Source organism: Pseudoliparis swirei, chromosome 7 (assembly GCF_029220125.1).
Source record: "Pseudoliparis swirei isolate HS2019 ecotype Mariana Trench chromosome 7, NWPU_hadal_v1, whole genome shotgun sequence".
Lineage (NCBI taxonomy): Eukaryota > Metazoa > Chordata > Actinopteri > Perciformes > Liparidae > Pseudoliparis > Pseudoliparis swirei.
The window spans coordinates 11,028,414-11,050,639 of NC_079394.1; the positions used below are offsets into that span (position 1 = coordinate 11,028,414).

The 22,226-nt window shown below is 41.2% G+C and overlaps 5 protein-coding genes across 5 annotated transcripts; 1 reads left to right on the top strand and 4 right to left on the bottom strand.

Moving 5' to 3' along the window:
• Window positions 1-31: 31 nt before the first annotated feature.
• ogfod2 (2-oxoglutarate and iron-dependent oxygenase domain containing 2) lies at window positions 32-3,885 on the bottom strand. The gene is made up of 7 exons (XM_056419264.1): window positions 3,643-3,885; window positions 3,483-3,539; window positions 3,057-3,167; window positions 2,866-2,965; window positions 2,165-2,289; window positions 1,479-1,736; window positions 32-933 (listed from the first exon to the last, which is right to left on the bottom strand). The coding sequence occupies exons 1-7, from the start codon at window positions 3,775-3,777 to the stop codon at window positions 667-669; spliced, it is 1,053 nt and encodes a 350-aa protein (XP_056275239.1). The 5' UTR covers window positions 3,778-3,885; the 3' UTR covers window positions 32-666.
• A 751-nt stretch (window positions 3,886-4,636) lies between these two features.
• zgc:113436 (uncharacterized protein LOC503528 homolog) lies at window positions 4,637-8,151 on the top strand. The gene is made up of 8 exons (XM_056419258.1): window positions 4,637-4,963; window positions 5,351-5,544; window positions 5,631-5,742; window positions 5,854-5,992; window positions 6,162-6,216; window positions 6,315-6,572; window positions 6,650-6,766; window positions 7,554-8,151. The coding sequence occupies exons 1-8, from the start codon at window positions 4,795-4,797 to the stop codon at window positions 7,812-7,814; spliced, it is 1,305 nt and encodes a 434-aa protein (XP_056275233.1). The 5' UTR covers window positions 4,637-4,794; the 3' UTR covers window positions 7,815-8,151.
• Window positions 8,152-8,354: 203 nt separating this feature from the next.
• On the bottom strand, window positions 8,355-10,319 carry LOC130196869 (zinc finger protein OZF-like). The gene is made up of 2 exons (XM_056419259.1): window positions 10,053-10,319; window positions 8,355-9,955 (listed from the first exon to the last, which is right to left on the bottom strand). Exons 1-2 carry the CDS (start codon window positions 10,222-10,224, stop codon window positions 8,985-8,987), a joined length of 1,143 nt encoding a protein of 380 aa, XP_056275234.1. The 5' UTR covers window positions 10,225-10,319; the 3' UTR covers window positions 8,355-8,984.
• Window positions 10,320-11,589: 1,270 nt separating this feature from the next.
• LOC130196870 (zinc finger protein OZF-like) lies at window positions 11,590-13,305 on the bottom strand. The gene is made up of 2 exons (XM_056419260.1): window positions 13,037-13,305; window positions 11,590-12,938 (listed from the first exon to the last, which is right to left on the bottom strand). The coding sequence occupies exons 1-2, from the start codon at window positions 13,206-13,208 to the stop codon at window positions 12,019-12,021; spliced, it is 1,092 nt and encodes a 363-aa protein (XP_056275235.1). The 5' UTR covers window positions 13,209-13,305; the 3' UTR covers window positions 11,590-12,018.
• A 1,270-nt stretch (window positions 13,306-14,575) lies between these two features.
• Window positions 14,576-17,053, bottom strand: LOC130196873 (zinc finger protein OZF-like). The gene is made up of 2 exons (XM_056419262.1): window positions 16,034-17,053; window positions 14,576-15,924 (listed from the first exon to the last, which is right to left on the bottom strand). Exons 1-2 carry the CDS (start codon window positions 16,203-16,205, stop codon window positions 15,026-15,028), a joined length of 1,071 nt encoding a protein of 356 aa, XP_056275237.1. The 5' UTR covers window positions 16,206-17,053; the 3' UTR covers window positions 14,576-15,025.
• Window positions 17,054-22,226: the final 5,173 nt, after the last annotated feature.

Consider the following 22,226-nt stretch of genomic DNA (forward strand, 5'->3'; position numbering starts at 1 on the left):
ATAATGGCGAAAAACAAACTATTAGCCAGAATGAGCTGTGTACTGTGTTGTTTATTTCCAAAATGTATTAATTATTTTCACAATGCAATGCAATTGTTACTTTCATATTCCTTCATTCATTTGTCAGGTTTTAAGAATTTAAAAAGAACATTTAAAAAATGGTCACTTCTGTTGTGCATAAGACATGTGCATTTACAATTGCGAGCAGAAATGGACGCCTAACACATGTTTTATCGTATAGCCTCCTCTCATCGTCCCATTTGAGATCAGTCAAAACTGGGACCTACAAGTACAAACATTGTGAATGCCTCATGTACATACTTTAGTTTGGTAAAGAAAGATATATATTTAGAGTGGTGTATCCCTCAGTTTTTATTATTTGGCACAAAATATTATACTGTTTGATGATATTGGAATAATATTTGAGACAATTAAGTCACAAAATAAAACTCTACACTAAACGTTCGAAACACAGAATTTGGGTACCGTTAATAATGGTACAAATAATAAATATGAATATTATTCCAATATGGAATACAGTCTAAATGCATCATTAGAATGCCATTTCCATTTATTGTAGTCTTGGTTAACTCTACAACAATGAAATTATTTTAAAGGGGCAAATTTCCAATCCCACAGCGGCTTCATTAACAGCTGATAGCAGCGTCACGTCATCACACATGAAGTGTTCAGCGGGGCATCAGAGTGGTCCGTGAACCCGTCAGCAAAGCCCTCCCCCTGCACCAGTGTCGGCCTCCTGTTGCACATGGGGCACAGCTTGTTGCGTTCCTGGGAGGCTCTCGTCCAGACGATGAGGTTCCAGCGCTGGCCGGAGGCGATGGGCAGGGCCCCGTGCATGTGTTGGCCCCGGTGGAGGAGGCCCTCTGTCACCTTGTGTTCAACCTCTGAACACTCCATCTCACTTAAAGGCACCTGTAGGGGGATACAATCCACTAACTTTACACAAAATTTAGCTTTTTTGTTGTTGATAAAAATGACTTTAAAAATGTGTCTCACCATTACGGCTCTTATAATATATTCAAAATATCAGGTAGTTTAGTTTTTAATGAGATGCAATTACAGTATCTCTAAACTGCCAGAACAAATTTAATCAGCAGACTTTCATATCTTTTGGAACAACAATCGGTAAACAAATGAAAAAAAACATAAAAAACATCAACTTTTTCTTAAAGGCAATTCATTCCTTTGAGAAAAATAAATATGCTGCAAAAACTTTTTTCACCTACTCTTAATTCATAAATACAGTAGAGACAACTATTTAGATCAGAAATAAAAAAGATAATTTATTTGCATCGCTTGCCTTTTAAAGCTTCGGCATAGATAACCATATTGTGCAATGCATGGTTATATCATTTGTATTATATAGCATATTACATAATGCTAGATGAATAGAAGTGGTGGTTGCCTGCATGCTAATAACAGTAGCAGTAGTAATAGTATTATATGCATACGTTCACCTGTCTCATATCACCAAAATAAAGGTTGCCCCCGGTGAAGTCCTTGCCCAGGGAAACATTAAGCGTGACCTCTGCATTGTCGTAATGGTAGCTCAGGTCCAGGTCTTCATTCATGTCATATTTAACAACAAAGGCCTTGTGGCTGTCCAGACAGCGCCCCCCACAGTCCGGGTACAGCAGGGAGGTGAGCGGATGCAGGTAGAGCTCACGGAGGGGTGTGAGAAAGCACTCGTCGAAACCCAGTTCATTCAGGAGGATCTGCGAGAGAAAAGGAGTCGAATATCATGAATAATAGAACGTATAACTCATGTTTTATGCCCTGACCTTCTAATTAGACCTTTTTTATGGCTTCAATGTTGTATATCTTCTTAGTTTAAGATTTCAGCTGCAGGGCTCCATCTTGGATATAAAGACATACGATGCACAACATTTTTAAAGACTTTCAGTTTATGCATTTTACTGTGAAACGACCCTTGAGTAATGAATAATTTATCGAGAAAATCTATCAAAGTTCCTGCATGTACCTGCTTGTAATGCACCTATTGTATTTTGCAGAGTTCTACATATTTATAGTCGAAGGGGCCAAAGATCCAAAAGTCGTGGCATAATAACGCTGAAATGTAAATGACTGAGCGAGGTCACATGGTGCTTTAAGGTGTTTCCACCTGCAGGAACACATGCATTACCCCATAATGGTTCATGGTGTTGGGTCTTCCTTTAGGGGCGGAGGACTGCTCAAAGTGCTCCAGCTCCTCCACCAGCTCCTCACAGAAGCCTTTCTCAAACACGGGGAAGCGATAGACCTTCGCAGCTTCAACACAAAGATGGGAATCACTTAAATATGCTCCATGTGGCATTTCAGTCTCCATCAATATATTGTTATCCAACTGTGATAATGTGGTAAAATCAATACAAACAAGAAATGGGAAAGATATTTTGTTTAGCTTTTTTCATTCAAAAGATCCTCAGTCCTCATGAGTCAAAGTTTAAGACCATTCTCAAAACCACTTCTTAAGAAATTGTATACATACTAGCCTTGTATGCTGATGTGAAGTGTACGTATGGATGGATGTGTAAAGTCTGAGCTTTTCATTTTGTAGAAGCCCAGCTTTTTGAGTTTAAAGGTAAGATGCAAGCATGTATCTTTTGCCCCTTGCATCAAGAGTTTTGCATGTTGAAACTGATGTGAAAACGGAGATAATCACTGCATACTGTGATTTGTTTCAGAAACAATTAACGACTTCAATTTGTGTTGTTGTCATCTGTAACAACTCAGACCTGCAGAGACGTATGGGTATACTCCTTGATGTAAAAACATAAAAGTAGTACTAACGATCATTACTTTGCATTGGCAACTGAGAGGAAATGAAAGCACTTTCCAGCTAACCTGCCTCTTCCTCCAACATGTCTCTGAGACCTTCTTCACTGACGTTGCTGCTTCGACAATACTCAACGATCTGCTTGAACTTTGGTGCGAGGAAGGACTCCTGAGGAGAGGTGGTGTGCAAGTGTGTCTCAGCAAGAGGTTAACGACACATTAATAACGGATCTATTGGCAGTGGCTGATGCTGAAAGTACCTGCAGATGGTAGACATGAGGATGGAGAGGCTGGTACATGTCTTTAATAGCAATGGCTCTCTCAGCAGAAGTCTCACTTAGACACCTCCGCCTGTCCACTTCCTGTGAAATCTATAAGGAGCAATCATACAGTTACGTGCAGGGTTGGTAATGTAAAGTACTAAATACATTTGTTGGAAAAAAAATGTTTTAATTCTTGTTCTGGAAGACCAACAGTAACCAGTAATACCCAGATATGCTAAAACAAGAGTCTAAAACGAGAGAATTAAGAGCATTTTATTTATTTAAAAAATAATGATTATCAAGTATCATCACAAAAAACGGTTCTCAAAATGTATTCCGATTAATTCTCTGTCGATCAATAGTCCAATTGTTGGAGCTCCACAAAGACGTGTTTAATTAAAACGTGCGCGCGCACTTTCTCACCTTGCTGCGCACATCCTCAAACTGTTGCTCCGTCACGCAGCCGAGCCTCCGAAGGAGCTGCGTGCGCAGCAATAATGAAACACTCAATACACGCATTAAAGCGGAACATTTCACTCCAAGTATTATTTTTGTTTTAAAAGCGTAACTAACACCCACTTACTGGTTGGTAGTCCAGTCTGAACTGACGCTCGGATGAAAAGCGGACATGGATTTTGTAGTCCTCCAGGAAAATGTTATCAGTGGTGAAACAGTTACAGATATAAAACGGCCGACTTCCGTCTTCCTTGTTTGTCATTACTCGCTTATTGAAAAGGAAACGCGTCAATAAAACACACAGACGTGTAATAATCAAAGTAATAGCATCACTGTTTACTAACAAGCTCCACGGCTAATTCTGCCTTAACGCTCGTTAGATAACAGCAACAAACCAACATAACACTTCCGGTTCGAAGTCTTCAAGAATAAAAGTCATCTCCACTCAAATGTAATAACGATGGACGCAATTTATTTTTCAACTTTAGGAAAAATAGTAGCCATTTAGATCAGACTTTACATTTGTAACCCTCGTGCTATAGTACTGATACTGGTATTGTCAAATTAAAAGATGTGGTTACAAACTTTGACCGCTAGATGACAGACATGTACTAAAATAAAAGATATATACAACGCCATAAATACACGACTGCAACTTTTAAGACATTGATGGTAGATAATAAAAATCGTTACCAAATAATACATCCACACTGTAGGTATATTTCTAGCCATTAAGATGTCTGGTGCTAGTATTTAATAAAACAGAGACTTCGTCATATAACTTTAAAACAAGACCTATAGATATTTCCCCATCTTTTTTTAAACGACTTGGAGGAAGTACCAGTAGTTTTCTTATGCGTTACAAACACATACAATCAAACGTAGAATAACATACACCTGTGTGTGTGTGTGTGTGTGGGGGGGGGGGGGGTTGTATTTATATTTGTTTATTTTAATTATATATTTTTTTATAAAAGTACTCGACATGCTGATCCACACTCCACACCAGTAGGTGGCGGTAATGCACAAACAGTTGTTTGCCAACCGAAAAACAAAGAGAAGAAGAAGAAGACTAAGAAGAAGAAGAAGAAGAAGAAGGCAAACAGCAAAAGCGTTATATCTTCATCCTGAGTGATTTTTGTGTGTGGATTATTCGATATTTGTCATCGATAGGAGTAGCTAACACTGCTGGTGAATATGCCGATTGGAAGTTAGCATTTTGTTTTTATTGAGAACACAAACGCCGTCCGTTGGACTACTTTGTGAAGTCTAAGCGGAAATGTTAAGCGTGGAGTCGTTGCAAGTGGCTGAGGAGGAGGTGGTTGAATCCAGCTCCAGTAAACTCGGGGACATTTACACTTTTGTGGCTAAAGGATGCTTTCCTCAGACGATGAGTCCTTTACGAAAGAAGAATCTTAAAAGATACGCCCAGAAATTTATAATTGATGGTAAGGTTTATTTAAAAGAACTTTGTGAAACACTGAGAATACTCTGCTTTCCTGTAGCTCTGTACACGTCTTCGTTTCTACATCACGTTTCTAACATCGCCTTTTTTCTTGTCATCAAGTGTATACCATATGAATCTGTGGAACATTCCGCTAACTAACTTAATGATTCACTATAACATGCAGTCTTACACTGGCTCTCGTACTTGTTCAGGTATATGCTTTGGTGGAAGATAATTATTGGATGTGGCGTTAAGTAGAGTGTTTACCAAAGTTATGTGTATCTGTAGTTCTACCATCGACAAAAGCTAGACTAAAAACTAAATATGGGTAGAATACCTAAAGTGTTTTGATGGCATGTCCCACTTTTCACTCTGTTCTACATTCAAGATGGCAAGCTGTACTATGTGGGACCCAAGAAAGAAGAGAAGAGGGAGGTGGTGATAGAGGCTGAGAGGAAGAGGCAGGTATTTCTCGACTGCCACTTCAATGACATCGGTCATCACCTGGGCCAAAAGAAGACTGTCCACAGGATCCAGAGCAAGTACTACTGGCTGGGGATCATCAAGGACGTGGTTGACTGGGTACACACATCGTCGTGACCACAGTGGTTTGCTAACATCAATGAGACATGATGATAATAATGTTTCCTTTTGCGTAACTGTTTCAGATAAAAGTATGCAAGACCTGTCAGCACACAGAGAGGAATAAAAACCTGGCAAGGACTGTTCGCCCTATAAAAGTGGATGCACCTTGGGATATTGTTGGGATTGACATTACAGGTTTGGACCCTTTAAAACAAAATGTATTTGATCTTTTTTTTAATTTCTGTTCTAAATAATTTATTTCACTGGTGTGAGACCTGTGCCTGTTTGTTCTCTTCTCATTACCAGGACCTTTCCCAGAGACACTGCAAGGCAACACCAGTGTCACAGTCCTCATTGATTATTTTAGTAAATGGCCTGAAGCTTTTCCAGTACAGAAGAGAGATGCTCTCTCTGTTGCGAAATGTATCTCCAAATGCATATACAGGTAGAAGCATTTCACAAAATCTTCAATAATCATATTTGGATTGAAACAATATTTTTACCAATATAATCTGCTGATTTATTTTAATGTAATTTGCAAGTATGTGTTATTTAGTGCTCTCTAAATATATTTTAACCCGGAATAGAACTTATTCGGATCTCTGTTCAATCAGGTTTGGTGCCCCTAAAACAATAGTGTGTACACAGAATGCTGACTTCTGTGATGAGGTGAGATGTGAGTCACAAAGTCAATGAGAATAAACCGATCAATTAAAGGGTTACTGTTGTGGACCAGTTTGATCAGTAACTGTATTGGTGTTTCCTAGGTGACAAAGCTGCTGGGCGACAGGTGGAGCATTGTGCAGAAGGTGTCTCCTCTGGATCAACCTCAGCTCAACCCGCTCCATGACTGCACGAGTCCTCTACTGAAGGAAGCCATTCTGCAAATGGTAACAGAGAAGCAGGCGGAATGGGACGACTTCCTGGACCCTGTGCTGTTCCTCTTCAGGACGTCCACCAACCCTACGACCAAGTTCAGCCCCTACTCCCTCATGTTTAACAGGAAAGCTAATTTACCAAACGAGGTGGGACTCCATTGTTAAGACCAACAAGTAGAACTATAGTTTGTTTCTGCTTACTAATTTGACTCTTTTTGCTCTAGACTACTTTGAGCCTGCTCAACTATGATGACCAAGAGCAGGATATGTATTCCACAAAGGAGAAGGCCTCGGCGTATATGACCATAATGCAGGAGCAGCAGAACTCTGTGAAGCAGCTGGTAATTGTTTTGTCTTGTTTATTACAATGGGCGTTGGTGATCGAGCTTCTTCTTTGTTGGTTTCCACTCCTTTGTGGGTTTTTATCAAATATCAGAAATCATGATTCTCATTGCTGCATCTTTATAGGTCCTATGAAATGCTGATGCTTTCTTCCTACTTACTGTACTTTCTTTCCCACAGTCTGCATACAAGTCAGGAAATGTTTGTTTTATAGGACGGGTGGGATGGGTTTTTGTTGCTGCATAGACTGCATAAAAGAATTTACATAGTCACTGTGGCGTCACCCATTGCTTTGTGGACTGATGTTTTGAAGCCTCAAGTTTGGCATTATGGCCGTCGGCATATTGATTTTTAGCTTTTACCATCTTGTTTAAAAAAAAACCTGAAGTGACGAGTGGTGGCACAAAGTACAACTAAAAGCTAAAAAAGGCATTTATAGCTGTCCAAATGTTAAACATTTACTGTCATGAATTGAGAACGCACTGTAAAAAGGGTTTAAGATGTGAAAAGAAAACCCGGACTGAATAATGCCATGGTAGCGACCTGTCAATCACAAGGTAGCCACGCCCTAAAGCATACCCTGCTTCATTGTCTTATTTTATTCTAAATGGGACTATGAATTACTTAATGAACATCATAATGCATTGAATAAGACGTGAAGCAAATTAGTCCGTGAACTATAGTTTGCAATATTTGTGGATTTCTACTGCTGATACGATCCGTGACTCACAGATGTATTATGATTATTTATTTAGTTGTGTCTGAATGTGTTTCTTCCACTTCCAGGTGATGGCCAATATGAACGCTGCCTACAAACAAGAGAAGAAGAAGAACACCACCAAGCGGAGAACACATAACATGCGCTCGATGACTTTTAAAATCGCAGATCCTCTTTTCTGTGCTGCAGACTCGCCCTCCCCGAAAAAACTGAAAGACGGTATATATTTATCTTTCCCTGTGGAGACGGTGCTGGCCACCGAGCAAAGCAGCTCAGAGGACTTGAAGACGGAGTTGGAATATCACTTAGCCGAGTCTGACATCCACTGAGGACGACCGGGAAGAAAATTGTAGAGTGAACAGATGAGTGGCGCACGACGATGATGTCATGAGCGGCCTTGGAAGTCTTGGACAGAAGATGGAAATTATGATTATTGCTGCTAACGCTCACGTTGTTCACTGGTGTTTGGAACCAAGAATACAAACGAGAAAAAAGACACTGAACATTGGTCCACATGAATTTTTTAGCGTATTCCTCTTTTTCCATAAAAACCTTGTTTCCCATGAAAATAACTTATTTGTTTTTCTTCATATGTGTCATACAATATATATATATATATATATATTTTTTTTACAATACTTTAAAATAAAAGTATAGTTTAATTTGCGTAGCCTCTGTGTGAAGTCATTACCTCACGGGAATTTAGATGGTGCTTAAAGAAGCAATAGTGGAGTTTCAGTTTCCAAATGTTGGCTAAAATAGTAGCTTTGGTTTCAATTCTTTTGAGAATGCAGTTAACTTAAGAACACATCTGTGAACATTAAAGCATCATTCACACACTTAAGTTCTGAAAGAAATAGAAAAAAGGATAACGGTTTGTTCCACTCATTGAGTGCATTTTAATCTTTGGAATCAACTGGAAAATTATGTAATTCTACATTATGTCATTTTTGGGAAATGCCAAACATGTCAATAGACAAAAGTGAGGTAGTGGATAAAGGAGGAACATTCATAATCATAGGACATTTCGTTTTTTTTTTTAAGTGACGACATTCATTCTCAAATATAAATCTGAACTTCATGCAAAGATGTGGACGAGGATTCAAAGAACTATCCGGTACGATGAGAGGAACACAGACTGTAAGACCAGATAGCCACGACTACAGTCCCTGTGAAACCAACATCTTCATCAATTTGGGAGATTAATTGATTGCAAACAGAAACACAAGTAAAACAGCCACATGAAGGGGAAACTTTACAATATAGTCCACGTCATCATTGTCATTAGTTCAAGTTTTCACAATATCCAATAGTCTGCGCTGACCGGCGATCTCTTCCTTGTCATAGTTTTCTATTCTTTAAAAACTCCAAATATTTCATCAGCATTACAAAGGTGCTGCAATTATGTGGCTCTCTTGTGCGTCAATGTTGTCGATATCCCTTATGTGTTTTTCCAAATCAGACACATACAAATACATTTTCTTGCATATTTAGCTAAATTACGGCTTGTGGAGTCTTCTCATGTGTAGTGACCGGTCACTACTATGTCTGAACATTTTCCCACATAAGAGGCAAGTAAATGGCTTTTCACCCGTGTGGATTCTGAAGTGAACCGTCAAGTTACCACGAAGTCTGAATCCTTTCCCACATATTTGGCAAGAGAATGGCTTCTCGCCTGTGTGGAGTGTTATATGAGTTTTCAATGCTGATGTCTGAGTGAATCCTTTCCCACACGTTTGGCAAGAATATGGTTTCTCACCTGTATGAATTATTGTATGGGATTTCAGTGAAGAGTTATGAGTGAATCCTTTCCCGCATGTTTGGCAAGAATATGATTTCCTACCTAAGTGAGTTCTCATGTGCATGAGTAAGCATGACTGGTTGATAAAAGCTTTTCCACAAATTTCACAATTTATAGACCTATTTGAATCAGGGATTTCACCTGTGTGTACTATCATATGTTTCATCAAACGTGACTTGTACTGAAACGTTTTGTTACACAAGACACATTGGACAGTCTTTTTACCCGTGTGAGTATTATAGACAATTGACGTTTCCGGTTCATGTACGTTGTTTAAACAATTTGTACTTTGCTGATGTTTATTCTTTGGTTCTGGCTCTGCATTTCTGGTTGATTCCAAGTGTTCATGCTCGCTTCCTATCTGATCTGGAATCTCAGCTACATGAGAGAAGTAAGAGAGGAGCTGGTGGTCAACTGTTGGTTCTGGTTCACTGTGGTCCCTTTCCTCATGAGTAGGAGTCAACATGAAGGTCTCAGTCTCCTGCTTCAGCTCAAGCTGCTCTCCCTCCTGACTGGTGCAGAGTTCCTCCTGTTCCTCTTTAACCTGTGGAGGCTCTGGGTCCTCTTGGTCCAGACTGGAACTCCTCTGCTGAATACAGAGCTGCTGCTCACAGAGAACCTCCTCTTCCTCATCTTCCTTCTTCTTCTCCTCCTGAGAGACATGTTGCTCTGGGGGGGACAGGGGGGAAATGTATAGGATACCACTGCTGTGATGGTAACAGGAAAATACATATATGCGAACATTTAAATAAATATCTTTACACACCTGTCCTGTGTAACTTTATTACAGGTTTCCAAACGATGTCCAGCAGTCTGCGCTGACGGTCGACCTCTTCTTCGTACTCAACAATCGCTTTTTCAAAAACTCCGAATATCTCTTCGGCAGCAGCAGTCAGTCGCTCGTTGACAAACTTTCTCATGTTCTTAACTCTAGACATTGTTGGTTAATTTCAAATGACTGCACTACAACTGAAATAGCATATCATGGATAATAGCATACATCGAAAAAACTGAGAATAGCATCTGTGTCGTTCACTTCCCTTCTTCTGCTTCTTCTTCTACTTCTTCAATGGGGTTCTATCGCATCTGCTCGATTACATTGCTGCCCCCTGCTGGAACTACTCAGTTACTACGCCATCTTTTTTCTTTATATGATATTAATCCATTTTATTATCTCAAAAAAGTAATAAATCCGTGCCGCTCCTTTACTTTACCAGTCAACACTTATTACTGATATTTCTGTCATACCCATTTACCTCATTTCAGTTAACATCACATCTATGTCTCTATTATTGTCATGCTATTCTGGCAAACCTGATTTAAGGTTTAATAATACATTGATACAATGTTCTTTTAGTGTGGTTAAAATTATACACAAGACTTTAAGTCCATCCATTCCATTTGTGTCTGCTTATCAGAGTCACGGTGGCAGCAGGCCCAGCAGGCTGACCCGGACTTCCCGCTCACTCGCAACATTTCGACCGCTTGTATACACAACCTCTTTCTTTCGGTTAAAACCCAGAGTTTGTGACCATAGGTCCGTCACGTGAGTGTTAAAAGTCTCCCAGGAGAACTATGGAGTCGGCAGGAGGCGTTTTTTCAAGGACCCCTCCCATCGACTCCTTGAAGGCCGGATACTCTGAACTGCTGTATGGTACATAAGCACAAACAAGGACAAAGTGTAACCCTTCTCCATGAGCTTGTTTCCAGAGCCAGTGTGGAGCTGAGCCCAACTATATCTCGTTGGTACCACTCCAACACAACCTAAGGCTCTTTCCTCGCTAGCGAGGTGATGTTCCACGTCCATGCTGTCCACCACCCGTTCTCCGTAGCACCCGACCCCAATGCTCGATTGTCCCTGCACACGCTTGTCATCACACACTAAAAATACTACTTTTGAAAAATCAACAATGATAAATATGAGGAAGCTACATTTATCAAACTACCAAACTCTTATCAAATCATACTTTAACTTCACATCAAAACACATCTTATGTTAAATTAGAACACTTAAAACAAAACTTTTCTTCACAAAGACCACCATTTCTACGTTTGATGTGGGCGATCAGTGTTTAGCAGGTCTGTCTTTTAATCAGAGGATCGACAGTTTGATCCCCGCTCACACCCTGCCCTAGTCGATGTGTCCTTGAGCAAGACATTTAACCTTCAATTCTTCCCCGTAGCTGTGTCTACGGTGTATGAATGTAATATGACTTTGAATAAAAGTGTCAGCTAAATAAAATGTAATGTCATCGCATCCACATCTGCAGCCTTGATTAAAAGAAATGTATTCAACGTGAATCTGGTATTCTCAAATCATCACATACTCATCTTTAATGTTATAATACACACAAGATCAAATAACAGTAGAACCCCATGTAGCACATCATCAACAATGTGTGTTTCATCTCTAGTCTCCTAAAAAAAAACATGTATGAAGTTGAGCCAATTTTAAAAAGAACATCAACAAATAAATTGAGGCTCAATATTAGAGTTAACAATGAACTCATATAATACATTCTTGCAACAAAGTTCAAGAAGCCAATAAACACACTTCTCCTTCATTTGGTAAATTATGATGTTTGCAAACAGAAATTCCAGTAATATAGTTCAATAAAGGGATAGAAAGATATTGTCATCTTAAAATTATTTAAAACGTGTTACACTGGCAGAGATGTAGCCCGATTGTTTCTCCTGTGGATATTGATCCTCAGGTTGTTGTTTTGGTTTTTTCAGCGCAGTGATGAGTCAAATTCATTGACACTGTGGTCTCTGCTCATGTGGACTGAGAGGTCACGCCTAATTCTGAACGTATTACCACATAAGAGGCAAGTAAGTGGCTTTTCACCCGTGTGGATTCTCATATGAGATTTCAAAATTGATAGCCGAGCGAATCGTTTCCCACATGTTTGGCAAGAATATCGTTTCTCACCCGTATGAATTCGTGAATGGGAATTCAGTGAAGATTTCTGAGTGAATCGTTTACCGCAGATGTTGCAAGAATACGGTTTCTCACCTGTATGAGTTCTCATGTGCATGAGTAAGCGTGACTTGAAGATAAAAGCTTTTCCACAATGTTCACATTTTATAGACCTATGTGAATCAGGGATTTCACCTGTGTGTACAATCATATGTTTCATCAAACGTGACTTGGACTGAAACGTTTTGTTACACAAGACACATGGGAAAGCCTTTTTACCCATGTGAGAATTATAGACAATTGACGTTTCCGGTTCATGTACGTTGTTAAAACAATTTCTGCTTTGCTGATGTTGATTCTTTGGTTCTGGCTCTGCATTTCTGGTTGATTCCAAGTGTTCATGCTCGCTTCCTATCTGATCTGGAATCTCAGCTACATGAGAGAAGTAAGAGAGGAGCTGGTGGTCAACTGTTGGTTCTGGTTCACTGTGGTCCCTTTCCTCATGAGTAGGAGTCAACATGAAGGTCTCAGTCTCCTGCTTCAGCTCAAGCTGCTCTCCCTCCTGACTGGTGCAGAGTTCCTCCTGTTCCTCTTTAACCTGTGGAGGCTCTGGGTCCTCTTGGTCCAGACTGGAACTCCTCTGCTGAATACAGAGATGCTGCTGCTCACAGAGAACCTCCTCTTGCTCATCTTCCTCCCCCTTCTTCTCCTCCTCCTGAGAGACATGTTGCTCTGGGGGGGGACAGGGGGGAAATGTATAGGATACCACTGCTGTGATGGTAACAGGAAAATTCATATTTGCGAACATTTAAATAAATATCTTTACACACCTGTCCTGTGTAACTTTATTACAGGTTTCCAAACGATGTCCAGCAGTCTGCGCTGACGGTCGATCTCTTCTTCGTACTCAACAATCGCTTTTTCAAAAACTCCAAATATCTCTTCGGCAGCAGCAGTCAGTCGCTCGTTGACAAACTTTCTCATGTTCTTAACTCTAGACATTGTTGGTTAATTTCAAATTACTGCACTACAACTGAAATAGCATATCATGGATAATAGCATACATCGAAAAAACTGAGAATAGCATCTGTATCGTTCACTTCGCTTCTTCTGCTTCTTCTTCTACTTCTTCAATGGGGTTCTATCGCATCTGCTCGATTACATTGCTGCCCCCTGCTGGAACTACTCAGTTACTACGCCATCTTTTTTCTTTATATGATATTAATCCATTTTATTATCTCAAAAAAGTAATAAATCCGTGCCGCTCCTTTACTTTACCAGTCAACACTTATTACTGATATTTCTGTCATACCCATTTACCTCATTTCAGTTAACATCACATCTATGTCTCTATTATTGTCATGCTATTCTGGCAAACCTGATTTAAGGTTTAATAATACATTGATACAATGTTCTTTTAGTGTGGTTAAAATTATACACAATACTTTAAGTCCATCCATTCCATTTGTATCTGCTTATCAGAGTCACGGTGGCAGCAGGCCCAGCAGGCTGACCCAGACTTCCTGCTCACTCGCAACATTTCGACCGCTTGTATAAACAACCTCTTTCTTTCGGTTAAAACCCAGAGTTTGTGACCATAGGTCCGTCACGTGAGTGTTAAAAGTCTCCCAGGAGAACTATGGAGTCGGCAGGAGGCGTTTTTTCAAGGACCCCTCCCATCGACTCCTTGAAGGCCGGATACTCTGAACTGCTGTGTGGTGCATAAGCACAAACAAGGACAAAGTGTAACCCTTCTCCATGAGCTTGTTTCCAGAGCCAGTGTGGAGCTGAGCCCAACTATATCTCGTTGGTACCACTCCAACACAACCTAAGGCTCTTTCCTCGCTAGCGAGGTGATGTTCCACGTCCATGCTGTCCACCGCCCGGTCTGCGTAGCACCCGACCCCAATGCTCGTTTGTCCCTGCACACGCTTGTCATCACACACTAAAAATACTACTTTTGAAAAATCAACAATGATTTTACAAATATGAGGAAGCTACATTTATCAAACTACCAAACGCTATCAAATCATACTTTAACTTGATCAAAACACATCTTATGTTAAATTAGAACACTTACAACTGAACTTTTCTTCACTAAGACCACCATTTCTTCGTTTGATGTGGGCGATCAGTGTTTAGCAGGTCTGTCTTTTAATCAGAGGATCGATAGTTTGATCCCCGCTCACACCCTGCCCTAGTGGATGTGTCCTTGAGCAAGACACTTAACCTTCAATTCTTCCCCGTAGCTGTGTCTACGGTGTATGAATGTAATATGACTTTGGATAAAAGTGTCAGCTAAATAAAATGTTATGTCATCGCATCCACATCTGCAGCCTTGATTAAAAGAAATGTATTCAACATGAATCTGGTATTCTCAAATCATCACATACTCATCTTTAATGTTATAATACACACAAGATCAAATAACAGTAGAACCCCATGTAGCACATCATCGACAATGTGTGTATCATCTCGTCTCCTAAAAAAAAAACATGTATGAAGTTGAGCCAATTCTAAAAACACATCGACAAATAAATTGAGGCTCAATATTAGAGTTAACAATGAACTCATATAATACATTCTTGCAACAAAGTTCAAGAAGCCAATAAACACACTTCTCCTTCATTTGGTAAATTATGATGTTTGCAAACAGAAATTCCAGTAATATAGTTCAATAAAGGGATAGAAAGATATTGTCATCTTAAAATTATTTAAAACGTGTTACACTGGCAGAGATGTAGCCCGATGGTTTCTCCTGTGGATATTGATCCTCAGGTTTTTTTTTCTTTTTTCTTCAGTGCAGTGATGAGTCAAATTCATTCACAGTGGCATCTGCTCATGTGTACTGAGAGGTCACATTTACGTCTGAACGTTTTCCCACATAAGAGGCAAGGAATTGGCTCTTTCACCGTGTGGATTCTCATATGAGATTTCAATATTGATAGCTGAGCGAATCGTTTCCCACATGTTTGGCAAGGATATGGTTTATCACCCTTATGAATTCGTAAATGGAAATTCAGTGTAGATTTCTGAGTGAATCGTTTACCGCAGATGTTGCAAGAATACGGTTTCTCACCTGTATGAGTTCTCATGTGCATGAGTAAGCATGACTTGTAGATAAAAGCTTTTCCACAATGTTCACATTTTATAGACCTATGTGAATCAGGGATTTCACCTGTGTGTACAATCATATGTTTCATCAAACGTGACTTGTACTGAAACGTTTTGTTACACAAGACACATGGGAAAGCCTTTTTACCCATGTGAGAATTATAGAGAATTGACGTTTCAGGTTCATGTACGTTGTTAAAACAATTTCTGCTTTGCTGATGTTGATTCTTTGGTTCTGGCTCTGCATTTCTGGTTGATTCCAAGTGTTCATGCTCGCTTCCTATCTGATCTGGAATCTCAGCTACATGAGAGAAGTAAGAGAGGAGCTGGTGGTCAACTGTTGGTTCTGGTTCACTGTGGTCCGTTTCCTCATGAGTAGGAGTCAACATGAAGGTCTCAGTCTCCTGCTTCAGCTCAAGCTGCTCTCCCTCCTGGCTGGTGCAGAGTTCCTCCTGTTCCTCTTTAACCTGTGGAGGCTCTGGGTCCTCTTGGTCCAGACTGAAGCTCCTCTGCTGAATACAGAGCTGCTGCCGCTCACACAGAACCTCCTCTTGCTCATCTTCCTCCCCCTTCTTCTTCTCCTCCTCCTGAGAGACATGTTGCTCTGGGGGGGGGGGGGGGGGGGGAGACAGGGGAAAAATCTATAGGCTACTACAGTGATGGTAACGGGAAAATGCATATATACGAGCATTTAAATAAATATCTTTACACACCTGTCCTGTGTAACTTTATTACAGGTTTCCAAACGATGTCCAGCAGTCTGCGCTGACGGTCGATCTCTTCTTCGTACTCAACAATCGCTTTTTCAAAAACTCCAAATATCTCTTCGGCAGCAGCAGTCAGTCGCTCGTTGACAAACTTTCTCATGTTCTTAACTCTAGACATTGTTGGTTAATTTCAAATGACTGCACTACAACTGAAATAGCATATCATGGATAATAGCATACATCGAAAAAACTGAGAATAGCATCTGTATCGTTCACTTCGCTTCTTCCGCTTCTTCTTCTACTTCTTCAATGGGGTTCTATCGCATCTGCTCGATTCCATTGCTGCCCCCTTCTGGAACTAGTCCGTTACTACGCCATCCTTTTTCTTTCTGTTATATTAATCAATTTTATTATCTCAAAAAAGTAATAAATGCGTGCCGCTCCTTTACTTTACCAGTCATGCTCTACAACACGTATTACTGATATTTCTGTCATGCCCATTTACCTCATTTCAGTGAACATCACATCTGTGTCTCTATTATTGTCATGCTATTCTGGCAAACCTGATGTAAGGTTAAATAATATAATGATACAATTTTCTTTTAGTGTGGTTAAAATTATACACAAGACTTAAAGTCCATCCATTCCATTTGTATCTGCTTATCAGAGTCACGGTGGCAGCAGGCCCAGCAGGCTGACCCGGACTTCCCGCTCACTCGCAACATTTCGACCGCTTGTATAAACAACCTCTTTCTTTCGGTTAAAACCCAGAGTTCGTGACCATAGGTGAGGGTTTGGAACGTAGACCGCCCGGTAAATTGAGAGCTTTGCCTCTCGGCTCAGCTCCCTCTTCACCAAGACAGTTCGGTGGAGCGCCTATCTTACTGCTGCAGCCGCACCGATCAGCACTCGGGTTCAGATCAGGCAAACCGTTCCTCACAATTCCCAGTGACCCCTCGCAAGGTCTCTCCGTCACGTGAGCGTTAAAAGTCTCCCAGGCAGGGTTGCCAGGTCTGTGTGACAAAACCAGCCCAATGGCCAATCAAAACCAGCCCAAAACCAGCCCAATGGCCAATGAAACCAGCCCAAAAACCAGCCCAATATCAGAATTCAAAATATGCCCGTGCCAAACCATATACACTACTTTTAAAGTCCAACAGCATTGCTATCATTGCCAAATGTATTGTAATATCTACAAAGTAACAACATATGTTTAGTATGCCAGCATTAAAAGCAGTATTCCCTAAACAGTTATTTCACCTAGGTCCTAAAATGGCCTTGTGTAATTAGATACAGAATATTATCATAAATAAAATGTGTGTATGTGCTGATCTGGAGTCAGTTTGGTAGTATTTGTGTATAAATAAATAATTTCATTTAAAATATGGATTTTTATTTAAAGATATTCATGTAATTTGCATGCAAAATAGGTCTACCCGAACCAGCGGACAAAAAATTCAACCCGCGGCAACACTTCAAAAGTAGCCCAATTCCGCGGGAAAACCGCGGACCTGGCAACACAGAGTCTCACTCAAAGGGTAACATACGGAGTCTCTTTGCCTCGTGTCCAGGGGGGAAACAGCGCCCCCAAAGACTTGTGGCCAAAGATATATCGCATCGGAACTACCATAGAGAAGTCTTTGAAGCGAGCATTGTGACGTCACTCAACCCACCAGTTCTAACTGGTTCTGTGCTTTGAAGTCACCTGTGACGTCACGGAGCAGCGAACCAATTCAATTCAATTCAGTTTATTTGTATAGCCCAATTTCACAAATTACAAATTTGTCTCGGAGTGCTTTACAATCTGTACACACAGACATCCCTGCCCCAAAACCTCACACCGGACCAGAAAACTCCCAAATAACCCAGGGGGGGGAAAAAGGGAAGAAACCTGCAGGAGAGCAACAGAGGAGGATCCTCTCTAGGATGGACAGATGCAATAGATGTAATGTGTACAGAAGGACAGATTTAGAGTTAAAATACATTCAATGAATATGACAGAGTGTATGAATGGTTCATAGTAGGCATATTCACGATGGAGAACCTCCGATCCATCAGGCAGATGGCGGTGGGGAGGAGGAGGGCGGAGTCTCAACAGGACAGTGGCAGTCATGAGCAGGAATTCCACAGGCAGACGATCCATCAGGCAGCCTGATAGGGTATAGGGTCCCATGCGGTCCCATGAGAGACGTGAAGTCAAAAGGATCGGGGAGAAAGCAGAGTTAGTAACGTGTGATTGAGAGATGAAAATTCATCCTTAAGGAGAGAAAAAAGAGGAGATGGTACTCAGTGCATCCTAACGTCCCCCGCAGCTATAAGCCTATAGCAGCATATCAAGGGCTGGACCAGGGCAAACCTGATTCAGCCCTAACTATAAAGCTCTGTCAAAGAGAAGTTCTTAGTCTACTCTAAACGAGGTGACTGTGTCTGCCTCCGGACTGAAATTGGAAGCTGGTCCATAAAGAGGAGCTTGATAACCAAAGGCTCTGGCTCCCATTCTACTTTTTAAGACTCTAGAACTACAAGTAGTCCTGCGCATTTAGTGAGCGTAGTTTCAGTGGGCATTATGGTACGACAAGCCCTTAAGATATGATGGAGCATCACCAATCAAGGCTTTGTAGGTTAAGAGAAGAATTTTAAAAGTGATTCTTGATTTTGGAGCCAGTGCAGAGCAGCTAGCAGGAGTGATGGATCTTCTTTTAGTTTTACTCAGTCTGGATCACCAATTCTGGAGGATTTGAGAGATTTATTAGAGCAGCCTGCTAATAAGGAGTTGCAGTAATCCAGTCTCGGCAACGAACGCCAACCAATTTTTCTGCATCTTTTTTCAAGATTTGAGATGATTTTGAAATATTACGTAGATGAAAGAATGCAGTTTGAGATTTGCTTTACGGGGGAGTCCCGACCAAAGATAACGCCAAGATTCTTTACAGTGGTGTTGGATGCAGGGCAATGCCGCTCTACAGAATCCACATCACCAGATAATTGATCTCTGAGGTGCTCAGGGCATTAAAATTACTTCGGTTTTGTCTTTGTCTGAGTTTAACATCAAGAATGCTTTATTATGTCTTTAAGACATGCTTGGATTTTACAGAGTTGGTTGCTCTCCTCTGGTTTTATCGGCAAATATAGTTGAGTGGCATCTGCATAACAATGAAAGTTTATGGAGTGTTTCCTGATATTGCCCAAAGGAAGCATGTATAAGGTAAATTTGTCCAAGCAGAACCTTGTGGAACTCCGTGATTAACGTTGGTGGTTATCGCTATAAACTGAGAAATACATGACAAAACTGAGATCGATCTGATAAATAAACCAAATTAGTGCAGTGCCTGAAACAGACTGCTCCAGTCTCTGTAACAGGATGTCGGGTCGGTCAATGCAGCACTAAGGTTCAGCACTAAGGTCTAACAAGAGAGGGACAGAGAGGAGTCCTTTATCTGCTGCCATTAAGAGGTCATTTGTAATTTCACCAGTGCTCGCCGGTGCTGTGGTGTTTTAAACCTGATTGAAATTTCAAATAAACTATTATGATGTAGAAAGTCACAACTGATTTGCGACCACTTTCTCAAGGATCTTGGAGAGGAAGGAGGTTAGAGATCGGTCTGTGTTGAACAATTCTGGATCCAGAGAGGGCTTTCAGGAGAGGCCACCTTGAAGGAGTGTGGTACGTGGCCTGTTAGCAGAGACACATTGATAATATCTCAAGATTCAAGATTCAAGATGTTTTATTTGTCACATACACACACAGGGTGTGCAGTGAAATGAAAGTGGCAATACCAGCAGGAAAACAAGTACACACCATTACAATATGGGCCAAAAACAACACACAATTTACAGGTTGTGTGTGTGTGCCCAAGTGTGTGTGTGTGTGTGTGTCTAAGAGGGCAGTCCTGTGTGAGGTCGGAGTCTACAACTGTGATGGCCTGAGGCTGAAATGGCCTCATCTCTCTGTTCCTGTCTCAGCGTCTCTGTTCTGCAGCGTGATCACGGAGGCGCCTGCCTGACCAGCAGCAGCTGAAAAGAATTGCTGGTGGTGAGAATCCTATGATCCTGCTGGGTTTGGTTCTGCACCTCCTGTGCCAAGTCCTGCAGGGTGGGAGTAGAAACCATTAGTGCCTAGCCGAACGTGACTACTTTCTGTAGAGCCTTTCCGTCCTGAGAGCGGAGAAGTTAAGCAAACCAGCTGATGCTTCCTGTCAGGACGCCTCTACAGCTCCAGAGAAGAACGAAGATCCTCTGGGAAATTTTAAATTTCTCAGCTGCCTTGATAGAGAGCCAATTAAAGGCAAACGCCTTTAAGCAGCCCCGCCGGATGTGGGGTCCAAGAGACAGGTAGACGCGGTCAAGCAGAAACCGCCAGGCCAATTACCACGGTTGATAGAAAACCTCCAAACATACAATTCAGGGTTATTACATGGTTTCAAGGCCATTCTACTATAGACAGATTGCAACGGTTAGTGGGCAAGATTATTAATCTTGTCCCACAGTTAAAAATCTTTCATTAGCAAAGTTCAAAATGGCCACCACTCCAAGGTTTTATAGGGAATGCCTGGCCCCGAGCTGTGACTCTCTGTCAGCCTGGCTAGCAGTGCTGAGAGAAACCTGGGTTGTTTTTATTTTTTTTCACGGTTGATGGGAGGCAGCTGTTCACACATGGAGGGCCTTCTTATATGTTTTAAGCATCACAAACTGTATGGGATTCTTCAGGATTAGTTGAGCTTACATGCGCTCAAGCTCGTGACGCTTGCTCAGTTTGCGGGTCTGAGGGTTATACCAGGAGCAAACCTCCCTTCCTCACTGTCTTCTTCTTCAGAGGGGCTATCGAGTCCCTGCGCCATTCTCAGAGCCTATGGCACTGTCAACAAGATGACTAATCTGGGACGGACTAAAGTTAGACCAGGAGTCCCTCTGTTATATTGAGACGCAGTATCGAATCAAATACAGCTGGGAATCGCCTTTAAATTTAGCTGTTACAGCACTATCAGTTAGACATCTAGCAGTAGAAATTTTGACTCAATTTGAGGCACTCCGTAGTATAAATCAAAGGCAGGTTGTGGGTCTGACAGAAGAGGATTCTGGGGAAGACGCTCAAACACCAATGTCAACGCCATAAGAACAAGATCAAGCGCAGCTAAAGCTGTGAGGGTTTCACTTCTGACAGAAGCCAATTTGTTCAACAAGGAGATGAATGCAGCACTAAGGGCAATCATTATCAACATCCACATGGATATTAAAATCTCAACAATATTAACTATCGGTTTGGTGAACCAACTTGATATAAATTTGAGAATTCAGATATAAACCTGAATATGGGACCTGGTGGTCGTACAGAATCACAAATCGAATTATTGTGTGTTTTCCAGGTTGGATGTGAAAGACTAAGAACAAGGCTTTCAAAAATGAGGTGTGTACTTTTGCTGAGGATTAATTATTAGTCTTATTCAAAGATGGCTGCTACTCCACCCGCCACTGACCGTGCCTCGGTGAATGTGAGTATTAACATGACTTGAGGTCGATTCATTCAGGCATATATTCTTCATGGTTCAGCTAGGTTTCAGTTAGAAAACATAAATTAATGTGATATTAAATCATTCAGTAAATACAGGATAGATGACAGAGATCAATTTAGGAGACCACATTTAATAGACCTATTTTGTTATGCACTGCTGAAACAATTGTGTTAACTTGTATAAGGTTATTGTACTCCTCTTCTGCTTACTTTGATTTATTTAATTGAAGTGGCCGTGGGACAGACACAGTCTCTACTCTAAAGTCAAGGGTGGGTAACTGCTCGAATGGAAGAGCAGAGAAGAGTGTGTAATACTAGTGATTTCCAGCAGGCGGCACTGCTCCTTCATTGAAAGGAGTGGGGCGGATCTGTGAGTCCCTTAGAAGGCAGTTGGCGAAGGTTCTAGGGATTTGCCTGCCCTCCCCTGAGTGTCGGCCATTGCCGACACACGGGGGGGGTTTGTAGGCAATTTTCCTACACTTTCCCGGGTGTAGAATCACCTACACCTTCTGCAGGTGGGGGGGGTTTCGGTTTGAGTCACCTCGTGTGTCTCTGCCATAAGATCCTCACACCCCCTGGTAGGGAGGTTTGGCGAGATTCACAGAATGGTTGATGGGATTTGTGAATATATATATATATATCAGGCATGAGAATCCCTCACCTTTCGGCGAAATTCGCCGTTTTGAAACC